General features: G+C 42.4%; 1 protein-coding gene across 5 annotated transcripts in view; it reads left to right on the top strand.

Annotated features, from left to right (window-relative positions):
- Window positions 1-13,452, top strand: part of LOC308474807 (cohesin subunit SA-2-like) — a 58,705-nt gene that overhangs the window by 20,348 nt on the left and 24,905 nt on the right. For all 5 annotated transcript variants that reach the window (XM_081001291.1, XM_081001290.1, XM_081001292.1 and 2 more), the window contains 2 exons: window positions 1,325-1,404; window positions 9,595-9,702. In XM_081001291.1, coding sequence (XP_080857417.1) covers window positions 1,325-1,404; window positions 9,595-9,702 — 188 coding nt within the window. The remainder of the gene's footprint in view (window positions 1-1,324; window positions 1,405-9,594; window positions 9,703-13,452) is intronic.

Here is a 13,452-nt window from a genome sequence, read left to right as displayed (position 1 = left end):
GGACAGAAAGCAGGCTTGGAAAAGCAGGTTCTTATTTAGAGAGAGGTTCATATGAACACAACCCATTTGGAGCCTTGTCTTTCGTTTTCATCAACTTTATTTGAATTGCTGTGCAGAGATGTGAAACATTGTGTGCATTGCTAGCATATGTCACTGTTCACAGGATGTTTTGGTACTTTGCAGTCAAGAATGCCAGGATCCAAGACTGAATCAGTGGGGACTTTGAATCATAGTCTGGAATCATAGTCTACAAAAGGGAGGACACTCCTTTTTCTTGGAGATTTTTTTTTTTTTAAAAAACTCCTAATTAAAGTACAGACAACCCATTCCCATTTATAAAGCTTGTCTTCAATGACCATATGAGACCAATTACTGTAAAAAAAAGGTAGAACATTTTGGACCCTTTCTGTACGTATATACTAATAGACAAGTATTGGAATGTTTCTAATATATTTTTGTGCCATACTCCAGTCTTGTTTGCTGTGACATGGATCACTTAGCAACAAAAGAGAAGGGAAATTAATAAGGCTGGAGTTCCCATTTTGGAATGTGAAAATAAAACTTCTAATGCTTTAGAAGAACTATTATCAGAAAAGACTAAAAGTGCTTTTTAAAAAAAGTGATCCCAATTAAGGGAACCTGTGTTTTTATACTTTTGACTATCTCTGCAGTAGTGCGACTCATCTATGTATTGGGATTTACAGTCATACCTCGGTTTACAGATGCTTCAGGTTGTGCGTTTTCGGGTTGTGCACCACGTTGAACCCGGAACTACCAGAATGGGTTACTTCCGGGTTTTGGGGCTCGCGCATGTGCACAAACACCGAATTGCAACCTGTGCATGCGCAGATGCGGCGCTGCGGGTTGTGAACTCTGCGAGTTGTGAACGTGCCTCCCACAGAGATCACGTTCGCAACCCGAGCGTTCACTGTACCAACTTGAGATATCAGTGACACCTTTAAACTGAAGAATTCTGATATTGAAGCCTGCAGGGGGTGCTACAAACCATCCATTGCAAGTCAGAGCAATCACCACCCAAACTAAAAAACAATTGTGGAACAGTTCTGGGCCATGAGTTCTATGTCACAAACACAATGCTTATTTGCTTTTCAAATATGGGCCACTAAGGAGTTATTCTTCTCTCTCCCTGTATGCATTTCATTGTGACCATCTCAACTTGCAGCTTTTACTCTAGCTTAATCAAATGGAAAAAACCAGCGTAATCTCAAAAGCATGCTGTCTGTCGAAAAAGTATAACTTCTTCAGCAAAGACCTCCAGAACAGAACCTTTACATCTTTCTTAATGTTTTTTTGCATTCATTAGGATCGACTTGTGTCCATGACTCTGGACAGGGACCATGAAGTCGCAGTTCAAGCCATGAAACTCTTGATGCTTATGTCACAGTAAATAACTTTTTCATTCAAATCTAAAGTCTACTTGGGTGCAAGATGCAAACTATAACTAGTTAAGACTTGGGGCTGCACACTTGCCTACTGTGCTCACCAACCCTCCCCTCCCACTCTCCCTAGTCTCCCCAGTTTTCCCCACAGTAACCCATTAGAGATTAGACATTCCCCTTTCCACCCCATGCTGCTCCGGATCCCAAGACTGGCTAGCTGCCATTTCTGGGTGGCTTCCCCCTGCACTGCTGCTCCTGCCACTCTTCATGTTGATTGGTGGTGGCGGCAGTAACAGTGGATCCCAAGGGAGGAGAGCTGCTGTTTCTGGTCAACTTTCTTGTCCCTGTGCTGCTGCTGCTCTTCATCCTATTCACAGATGCTGAGGCTGGCTGTTGCTTCTGGGCAGCTTCCTCTTCCCCTCTGTGCCCAGGCTGGCTCTTAATGATAACCCATGTCAGTGCTAGTAGCAGTAGCAGAGGCCCAGGCCAACCAGTGAGGAGGAAATCAGGCAGTGGCCGGAAGATCTGAGGCCCTGAGGCTGGCAGGTGGAGGAGCTAGGGGGCTGTCACAGCCTGTTCAGACTTGTCCCTCCGTGGTGATAGGGTGTGCATGAAGGAGCCTGTGCTGTCCATCCACTGCCTCTCTTCACATTGTAGTTTACAGCGCCACCTTTTTGCGGTTGTGCAAACTACAGCGTGACGATGGCTGAGTGCAAATAATAGAGAGCGAAATCCCTCATATTGTGCCACATCTGCAACTGTGCGTAGATGAATGTGAGTGCCAAATTTCTCAGATTTATTATGAATCTGAATATAGCATATTGCAAAGATTAACACATTCTATAGCATTATGGATTGTTTTTATATTTATGCAAATAATGTGACTTCACTTTTGGATTTATCAAACATAAACCTGTTAGGAGCATTTCTTCTTCTTTTGAGTATGGCAACTGTTTATGCCAGTGTTCCCAAACAGGGCTAGCTAATGAGTTTCCTTCTGGATAATTTTTTGACTGCAGTTCCCATCATCTCTGACGGAATGCTGGCTGGGCTGATGGGAGCTGGAATCAAACAACTTAGGGAGGGAATTAAGTTGGATACCTCTGCTCTAAAATGACACCCGCAAGCAATGAGATGGCGGCTCACCCCTATCCACACTTGATTGTGCGGATACAGTCGTACCTTGGATCTCAACACCTTGGCTCCCAAGCAAATTGGCTTGAACGATTGAAAGCCGTAAGTGAGTGTTCCCGTTTTGGAACCATTTTCGGAAGCCGAACGTCTGGTGCAGCTTCCAGTTGGCTGCAGGAGCCACAGTTTGGTTTTGGAAGTCGAATGGACTTCCGGAACGAATTCTGTTTGACTTCCAAGGTACGACTGTATATTCATCCAGGCAGTGTTCTGTGATATTTCAGACAAGGTTACCAGTTTGTGAAAAAAGGAGTAGGGGCTCAAATATACACTTTGCCACTTTCGGTGGGTGACCTCTTTGGGATATGGTTAGTTCACTGCAAGTAATAGTGGAATATCGTCAAATTGTTTCACTAATAAATTATGCCTTGCAGTTTGTCAGATCTAAGCCTTAGTTTGTCTGGCACTGCTGGGGTTATTTCATTAGTATATATATTACAGCAGTGAATAGATGCTAACCGGTTTGGTTACCTATTCAGTGTTCAAATTGGTTTTGTGTTACAATTTCCCTTTTTCAGTTCTGGGGGAGCCATTGTTCAAGCAACTCCCACAGCAGACAGATGATCCCTGTGGACATCGCCATAGTGTCATCTCTGTGTGGTGTTTGCGTTTTCCTGGTGCATTGATAGTAGAACAAAGTACAGTGCAGTTGTCTCTGTGCTCATTCTGTTCCTGTGCTAAGAGGGGTCATGTGCCTTTGTTATGATACAATGATGATTTTTAAACCATTTAAATGTTACTCTTGTTCTACAGCTGAACTGACAAGCATTGCATTGGCACTGCAGCTGTTCAGCATTTCTGACTTTGCTGTTGTCGCTGCACAGCGCAAACTATAGTCCAAGTGTTTAAAGAACAACACATGTTACTAGGAAAGCAGAACTCAATTATTGGACTGCCTATTCATACGTCAGGCCTATTCAGTTCAAGGAGACTTACTCCCAGGTAAGCATGCATAGGATTGCAGCCTGAAACCTAAGCCTGCAACACCAAAGAGTTTTTGTCGGAAGAAAAGAATTCAAGCACATCCTAACACACATTTCTGTATCTGTGAAATGTGAGTGCAGTTCTCCTTTTCCTATTTAAAATCCTAGTAGAGTCGAGAGACTGCCTTGTTGTTGCCTTTGTTTCTTCTTCCATCTGTTCCTGAGCTGGTTCTCCAAAGTCACATAGAGCCCTGTGGATTTGGTCTAATTACTGAGAAGGTGTGTTCAGGGAAGACAGAGATGAAGCTAAATAGTATGCGGAAAGGTTTAATGGCAGATGCAACTGATAGACTATATGGAACTAGCTGAGATGACTGGCAGAATCCGTGACCTGGGAGAAGAGAGGATGGAGGAGGATTGGAAGAAATTTAAGAACTATTTACAAAAACATTGTAACTTGAGTGAATGCTAAGCAGGATGCTAGATCATAAATAAATTGAGCACCACTAACTTAGATGATTTAAGAAAATAAGAGAGATTAAGAAAATATAACTCTTTTTTTTTTGAGAACTAGAAGACTATGAAATATAGAAGGGATATAAGAATGCAAATAAGATAACAAATTGCTGCTAAAAAGTTATAATGATGAAAGTGGGAGCGGGAGATGTGAGGAAGTCCAAAAAAAAAATGTGAAACTATGTTAAGACATTTGCTATATTGTCTGTCATATGTATTCTTATTGTAAACTCCAATAAATATTATATATATAAAAAAAAAAAAGTATGCGGAAAGGTTTCAAAAGCATATTTCTCTTTTTGGCAAGCTCAGCGTTAACCATCTTAAAACCATCTTACGTTGAATGAAATTCTTTGCAGCAAGTCTAGCAATTTGCATCAAACTTTTTTTTTTTTAAAGCCTTCCACTTCCATTACAGTGGTACCTTGGAAGCCGAACGGAATCCGTTCTGGAAGTCCATTCGACTTCCAAAACGTTCGGAAACCAAGGCGTGGCTTCCGATTGGCTGCAGAAAGCTCCTGCAGCCAATTGGAAGCCGTGCCGGACATTTGGGTTCCAAAAGAACATTCGCAAACCGGGACACTCACTTCCGGGTTTGCGGCGTTCGGGATCCAAAACGTTCGACTCCCAAGTCGCTTGTTAACCAAGGCTACAACTGTATTGAATTCTGAACTGAACAAATGCTTTTCATGCCTTTGCACCAGAAGAGAGGCTCTAATTCCAGGTGACACGATTTATTATAATCCCGGGTGTTCATGACATTCCCATTGTGCAGCAAGGATTTGTGTACAAATGCTCAGCTGTCTTGGCATTGTAGACTAGTTAAACCCGGGGCGACTTAGTCATAGCAATGCTCTGGGTCGTTTTGCTAATTCATAGGTTTACATTTCTACAGATCTGTCCTCCTGGTTGTCTTTGCTACAGATCTGACACCTCTAGGCAGGATCCAGCAGGACCCCCAAAAGTACTTCAGCACTGCTCTTTACACTGCTGCAGCTATGTGTATGTGTGTGTTGAGAGAGAGTGTGTTAAAAATCACCCATGAATTTTATCACCCTGCATTTAGCTCAGATTTTCAGAGGCAACAGCTGGCATGAAACAGGGATATAACAGTCCTTCATGAAGATGAGGGATGAGATATTGCCTTCTTAGCATGCAGAGTTCGCTAGAATAATTTCGTTCTACTTTATTAACTTACGAGCACTGGAAATACTGGGCTAAAGTTCGGCGAGTTCGGAAAACAACATTGAAAACAAGCCCCACTTTAGTGATTAGGCAATTGGAAGAGATGACTGAAGGGGAAATACTAGAAGGGAATATTGGTGTGTGAGCATAGATCTACAAATAGCGAAAGGGTTTAACACTAGAGAGGGAAGGAATTTTGGCTGGTAAAAAGCAGGGAGATCTAGCCGGCAGGAAATATAGGGAAGGAGTGTGGAAAATCTGCCTTGTCAGTATTGTCCAGAAATACATCACACTTTTAAAACATTCTTTAGTGTTGTCCTGACAAGGCAGTCTTTGAAGTAGGAAAATGACTGTACTGTGGAGCTAATCGTGGTAGGTTTTTATAAAAGGGCATGATACCTTGAACTGCAGGTACTGAGCCTATATTTTTGCTTTCCTTCCCACGACTGGAATTCCTTTAAATTCTACGAAAATTACAGTATAATTTAGATTATTCCTTTCTTCTATGTGTTGTTTAAAGCCCAACATTGTCACTGGCAGCTCAGATGGCATCAGTGGGGAGGAGATTCTTTTTCCAGCTCCAGCAGGTTTGCCAGCTCTGACCTCTTTTTGACAGAGATGACTCGGCCCACTGGACAGAGAAAAATAAAACCACTATTTTTCAGTTGCAGTTCCACTTTACAAGAAAGTGTCTCTATTGACAGCTTGGAAATGAACTATGCCTATTTAAAAATCAGCGTACTTGCTTGTGGTTATATGTGATGGGAGAAATTCTGTGAGACTCCATATACTCCCTCAGTTATATGATGAAAAAAAATAATCACATACCCAACCTCAGTTGGTGCAAAGCCTCCTCTGATCTTACAGTACTTATAATATGGCATCATCCTGCCACTAAAGCCGCACTTTTCTTCCAAGATCTGTCTTTTGCACCCTTCCCTTCACTCGTCCCCTGTTCTTCTTGTCTCTCACCAGCTTCTTTTGTTCTTTCGGATTTATACTTTCAATTGAGGTACTTTAACATTGTCATCATGGGTGAAGCACTGTGGATGTGCCCTTCACTATTATTTTTTTAACCAGATGCAAGCTGAAGACCATTCTAGGCTTTCGGAACTCCTATGCTGCCATCTTGCCAAGGTCACCTCCATAAAAATAAATGAGATCCTTTTGAGATTTCTGTTGGTGAGGGTGGAAATGCCCAGAGGAAACTAAGCTTCCGTTGCTTCCCTAGAGAGCCCCACCTTCAGTTCTCTGCTACGTGTTCTGTTTGTGCTCAGTCACAGTGAAATATGGAGGAAAATGATATAACGCGGATTTGGTATGCGAAGGCAAGACTTATTTTTAGACGGCTAAATACCGACAGGCCCTTCTGGCTTAACCTTTATCTGGCACTTGGCATTCCGTATATTTGCAGCAGAAGCATTGCTCTCAATGAAGTATTCCTTGAATGTGTAATTTCTGGTTCATGGCCTACAAAACAGAGCCACTGTTTCTGAGGTAAAATAAGACACCATTGGATATCGACCTTTACAAGGAGCAGACTCCATTAACTGGTATTTATTTATCTATCCCCCCACTACTATTTACTTTGTAGTTATGTTAGTATCTCCAGTAAACAATGGCCAAATTAGTTGAGGAGGAGGAGAGAAAACTGATGCTTCCCCTCTGCCTTTTAAAAATTAAGAGTATTAGTCCCAATTGGCAAACCATTAATGCAGAAGTTACACCCCACCTTCAGTGTCCATCTGCTCCAAAGCCAGCAAGGAGTCTCATCTCATCTGTTGTAAATAGCTTTGATATTTTTAAATCAAATAGTAGTCTATTAATATTTTAACAAATAAATGATACATTTAGGGAAAATCAATTCACAACACATAAAAAGAACTTATTTAAAATATTTTTAGAACATCAGATTGGGAAAGAATGCACTAAGCTAAATGTTTAGGGTTTTTTTTTTTTTTTTTAAAGGTTGACTTCATGGGTGCTTCTGTAATGTTACATAGCAAAGCATAGGTTTTCTTTCCTAGTAAATACCTTGGCATACTTTCCAACAATTTTGCATGCAGCTTCGTATATCTGATTCTTGTCCAGTGCAGAACTACACATACATAGGGAAATGAAATTTCAGAGGCATTGTCTGATTGTTTCCTAGGTTTCTGAAAAGTTTGTTTGTTTGTTTTTTATTCTGTGATGCCCAGTATGCATTATCATGGTGAAGCTGCATCTACTGTGCTTGAAATCATTTGTGTAAGAAACTTTTATTTTTAAAAAAGCACAAGAAACAAAAATAAAATAACAAGCAGCTCTCTGCAAATGATGGACAGTAGGATAATGATCAGCTTGCGGTTTTTCTGAGTCTGCCTTGACTCCTCAGATCCCTTTGTGCTTCCAACCCTCTGCTCTTGCCTTGTTTACAGTGAGAGCAGACACTTAGCCAAAGTGTGGTTTTCTAGAGCTTTTGCTTTGCAGCTCTGTCCCACTCACAGAAACTTGAGGTCCAGTCAACTAGTTGCTAGTGGGATGCTTGTTCTGCCAGCTAATTAGCTGCTAGGGGACAGGACAAGATAGGGGCAAGGTTTGACTTTGATAGGTGGTCATTTGCTAAGGAGCTGCGCTGCCTTAACATGCAAGGGGTACAACATTGTTCACAGGGCGGCAGAGGCATTGTTTGAAAAACTTTCTTTGTGTTGGGACTTGTATGAACTCTTCAGTTTAGCTATTTTACATAAGGTTGTGATGTTTCAGAAGTGGGTGTTAAAACTCCTTAAAAAACCAGTGCAATGAAATCTCTCACTGGAACTGCATTGTTGACCTGAAGGTTTAAGGGGGGAAACCAAGTACCCCTCCTTGTTTTAGAGATAGCCTTAAGTGGTATGAATGTGGTGGATTTGTTTTCTCTGTGAGCTAGCTAGTCAGTCTTCAAGCATGTGAAGCTGTCTTATCCAGAGCTAGGCCATTGACCCATCTCCCTGTTGTATATTCTGACTAGCAGTTACTTCTCATGGTTCAAGAGCAGCAGAGGTTTCCCCAGCCCTGCTGTGAGAGGTGATTTAATAGCCCATGACAGGGGTGAAACCTGGAACCTTTTATATGAAAAATAGTAGTTTCGATTGATTTTTGTAGCACGTATTATGCTTTGCTGTTGCATTTTATTTTGCTGCAAATCTCCCTGTGACAGTTGTGGCGAAGGGTAGTATGAAAGTACAGAAGCACATAAATAATAAAGGCTAAACTATGACCCCTTTCCAACCACTCCTTTATCTTCAAAATGGTTGGAAATAAATTTTATTATTGCTTGAAGTGCTTAGCCATGTTCTGGTATTTGCCTGATCGTGCAAAGGGTCAAACTTGGGACAGGGCAGGGGTGCAATGCAAGCCCCACTCCCAGTGAGAGGCAGTGTGGTTGCAGTGGTTAGAATGTTGGACTAGGACCTGGCATGCCAGGGTTGATATCCCCATTCAGCCATGAAGCTCACTGGGTGATCTTGGGCCAGTCACTGCCTCTCAGCCTAACCTACCTCACAGGGTGGTTGTGGGAATTAAATGAGGAGGGGGAGAACTGTGTGTGCCACCTTGATCTCCTTGGAGAAAAAGGTGGGGTACAAACACAGTGAATAATAATAATAATGTCCCTCACAGGCTGGCTGCTCTCTAGATCTTTCTCTGGTTAGCAGGAAGGTCCCGAGAAAGTCTTTAAGTTCGTTGCAAACTTTGCTGTGAGCAGGAGCCCTGGCATATTGGGATTTCCAGTCGGTGGGAGAGTTAATTGTGCCAAGATCTCAAGAGCAGCTGATGTGCCTTGGGGATATTGGCTTGCAAACTCCAGCCCCACTTAATCTTTCACAAGTGCGACTGAATGTCAGAACACTGCTTCTGTTGACATCTTTGCCTAATGTTCACCTCATGCTCTAAATATGTAACCAAATTACCTTATTCATTATTTTCCGTGATTGATTGTCAATTGCCAGAGAGCCTCGCATGTTACACTGGCATAAATGTTTCTGCCGTTGAAATATAATTTAATGCCATATGTTATGGAAGGCTTATAGGACACAGTGCTCAGAAGGTTTAGAACAGAACTTTACGGTCTCTCTCCGGCTGCAACAGAATGGACAGAAGAAGTTTCATGACTCCATGTGGATATAGCTAAGTCCAAAGCTGTCTAGTGACTAAACACTATCCGCCCCAAGAAAGTAATGTACAATTAAGCCCCAACCCAAAGTATTTACAGGCTTAGGCTGCAATCCTATGCACGCTTACCAAGGAGCAAGCCCCATTTGCCGAGGAAGACTTCTGAGTAAATGTATAGGGTTAGGCTGTTAACGTGTGTAACAATGCCCTTTTTGACAAAACATAGTTAATACCATGTCTTTGTACAGGAACTATGAAGATGCGTTGTCATCTGAAGACTGTGAAACCTTATACCAGTTTGTTTATGCCACCCACCGACCACTGGCTGTAGCAGCTGGGGAGTTTCTTTATAACAGGTACCTCAGTGTGACTATTTTTATTTGGCACTTGGTTGGCTCCATAATAGCAGAGCCAGCCCTTGCATATGCTATAAGCATCATAATTCAACACACACACACAATTCTCTTTTGAGTGATTGTGGTCTAGGCTGATTCTTGTTACATTTTCATTCGGTCCGATCTCCGCCGGTGTAAAATAAGCATGCAAATGTAGTAACCAAAGAACTGCATTAGTAGAAATGTTGATCCTTAAGCATGTGATGGGATGCCCAAATATACACTCACTCAGACAACCAGTCCTGGGTTATTTCTATGCATACATTTGTGTGTGTGTGTGTGTGTGTGTGTGTGTGTACATGGTTAGGGCTAGAGCAGCTATACTCTCTGCTAAAAAAGATAAATCCGTGAAAATCAGTTTTGTTTCACCAGGCCTTAACTTCAGCTGATTTTGTCTGTTGATTTGTCTTGCCAATGCTTGCATTTCTTAGTTCGTTCTCCTTCTTTTCATTTTTCTTGGTAAAAATTTCCTTAGTTCTTTCTGTGCCTCCAGATGGGAAGTTCTTTGGTCTTTCATAGATTTAATTACTTTCCTTTGGATGCCGTCAAAGAGTATAGAACCCAGGTGAATTCTCATCCACACTGAGTTCTTCTGTGAATATTTCCCTCCCATTTCTTGGCTGTTTTGTGTTAGATATCTGTTGGAAGGAATCCAGAATTATCTGCCTACTTGTGTGATTATCATATAATTTTGAGCATAATGCCATTTCCTTCAGTGTGAAAGTTGACTTTAAAGGGACCTCTTTTTAAGGTGTCCCCTCCCTCCCTCCCTCCCTCCCTTGCCAGAGATGCTTCCTGTGGGTGTAATAGTGAGGAGACATTGTTAGGGTTCACTGAGGAGCGTTTCAGGCCGAATCCCTGGGTCTGGCTCTTTAATGATATTTTGCAATTATAATTTATATACACAGACTGATGTGCAGGCTTGCTACAAAATATTGCCTGGCTTTATTTATTTCAATACATTTGGATCCCACCTTTTATCCAGGGAGCTTAAGGTGGCATACATGGTTCTCTCCCTCTCCCTATTTCATCCTCACAACAACCCTGTGAGGTAAGTTAGGCTGAGAGGCAGTGACTGGCCCAAGGTCACCCAGGGAGCTTCATGGCAGTGTTAGAAACTGAGAGATGAAAGCTAGGAGCTAAATGGCACCTTAAACCTAGGTTATGGGCACAACAATGGAGTGTCTAGGTGCACTTTTTTAATAACAATACAAAGCTAAAAATGAATGAACTGCAAATAAAATATTTTTTATTCATTTTTCACATGGTCTAGTCCTTCCCCTGCCCACCCCCCTAATATTCTTAAAAGGGTCTCTTCTTCAGTCTTCATGGAGTAGCTGGAAGTGGGGAGGCAGAAAAAGTTCTTCCTTTCCTTCCACTCTGCAGTTTTAATCTGAAATCTTAGGCACAGTACTGCGCCCAGAGCTCAAGAACTGCTCACGCTAATTAAATTCCCTGTTGCAAAATGTGCATAGAACAATGGGAGTTTTGAACACTGCATCATGGGTTAAGTAGGGTTCAGAATCTGGGTCTCCCAAGTCTTAGTTCAACACTCTGACTGCTTTCCTGTTGCTCTTAGGAAACTGCCTTATGCCGAATTTGATTGGTCCCTCTAGATCACTGCCTCTCAAACTTGGGTCCCCAGCTGTTGTTGGACCACAACTCCCATCATCCTTGACCGCTGCTTCCCAGCTGGGGATGATGGGAGTTGTAGTCTCAAGAACAGCTGGAGACCCAAGCTTGAGAAACACTGGTCTAGATCATTGTGGTCTGCAATGACTAGCAGCGGCTTTCCACGGTGTCAAAGGGGGGCCCCCGGCCCCACCTGGAGATGCTGGTGAGAGAACCTGGAGCCTTCCGCATGCAAGCCAGATGCTGTATCATTGAGCTGTGGCCCTTCTCCAAACATTTAGTCCTTCACAGCCCCAGATCTCTGCCTTCCCTTCCCTTACGTGCCAACCCTTTTCATCTCCTCCTATTGGTTGCCCCATTTTGTATCTCTCCTTCCTCTCTGCTCCGTCATTTGTCTTGCCAACTCTGTTCCTGACCTGTTTTCACTGATTTTCTTGTTTGTCTCTGTCTCCGTCCCCCACTATTTCTTGTTTTCCTTTTTGTCCTTTTTTTCCTCTCCCAGCCCAGGTGCATCTTCTCCTGCCTTCCTTCCTTGTTTGCTTGCTCAATTCTCTTTCCCACCTACCCAATGACTGCTTTTCTTTGCACCGTTCTTCCTTGGCTTCCCTTTCTCAGCTTTGTTCCGGCCCCCATCCATCCTGCATCACTTGTTCCCCTCTTTTCTCCCCCTCCAGTTTACCCCTGCAAGGGCTTTTTTTCTTCTCCCAGCATGCTCAGCCAGGAGCCTTTGCAGTGGCTTTTGGAAATTGGATCTGGGGGTTCCCTTCCACCACGTCGCACACCTGCAAGGGCTTTCTGAAGCCCCACATTACAGTGCTGCATGAGAAAAGTTTTTTTAAAAGGCCATCCAAAGATGATGTTCTGCTTGTGGGACGTCTCGAAAAAGCACGAGAACGGCTTTAGAAGCGATCTCCTGCAGCGCTTCTCAAAGTCTTACACAAGTGTTTGCAGATCTGTCCGAGGTTCTTTAGGATCCTACCCATTATCTCCAAAACTCTCACAAAACTTCAGTAAAGCAAGTCAGGGTTGCTGAGAGAACAGGGGCGGGGCTTCCTTAAGGCTAATTATTTTAAGTGATTTCCATCATGTGTGTTTATATTGTTGTAATTCTGGGACCTTTGTGATAAAGGGCAAGTAAGAAATCCAGTGAATAATAGTGCCATTTAGTAAGTTCACGGCTGCAGTAAGATTTGAACAAAGGCTTCCCCCGCTCCTCCTGCTTACACTTTTTGCCTTTGGCTTTTGCCAAATATTATATAGGGGTTTTCTCTCTCTCTCTCCCCCTTCTGTTTTCTCTGCTTGTTGATTTCTACCCAGTGAGCCAATTTCTTGCCAAGCAGCATCTGCTTGTGATTGTTGTGAATGGTTTATCTTTTCTGATTAATCACAAAGGGTCTCTTCTTGCACAATGCAGCTGTGTAGTAAAAAACAAACAAACCCCAAAAACAAACAAACCCAAAACTAAAACTTGAATAATTTAGTGAGACAGTAGATTAAAACAAGTTCCAGTTTTTCAGTCAAGTCAAAATCTCACTCTCCCAAGAGTAACTTTGTAAATGGGCCTTGGTAACAATATGTGGATTAGGGGAAATGAACTAGAATGATAAAAGGGAAGCAGTATAACCCCCATTGGTATTGGGATGATTTTTTATTACTTACCACTGTGACATGTTGATGAAAATAATTTATTATAGTCGAGGTTTTTCCCCGCATTTTTCATCAATCATGCTTTTTGTTTAATTTTCCATAAGCCGATAGGTTGAAAAAATGCAAAAAATTAAAAAATTTAAAAAATAGAAAGAGAAGAGAAGAAAAATAACAGCCAACAACTATGCTGATGCGGAAACAATACGCTGTTGCCATAAATTAAAAGTCTTTCAGTTTTGTTCTTTTCTGGATTTTAGCAGGAGGGCCATCTGCTCATGCAATGGGTCTTTTCCTGCCTCCCCCCCCCCGTATACCCCTAACAACTTGCTCTTGGAATTGCCCCAATCCCTAGAAGCAGATTTGGGTGGGGGCACGGGGCAGGAGAAGGACAGGAAGTTCTGTTGCATTAGTGGAAGTTGTTCCACGAGCCCA

This window comes from Podarcis pityusensis (assembly GCF_964106645.2).
Source record: "Podarcis pityusensis genome assembly, chromosome: 4".
Classification (NCBI taxonomy): Eukaryota; Metazoa; Chordata; class Lepidosauria; order Squamata; family Lacertidae; genus Podarcis; species Podarcis pityusensis.
This window is presented reverse-complemented; position numbering and strand designations above follow the sequence as displayed.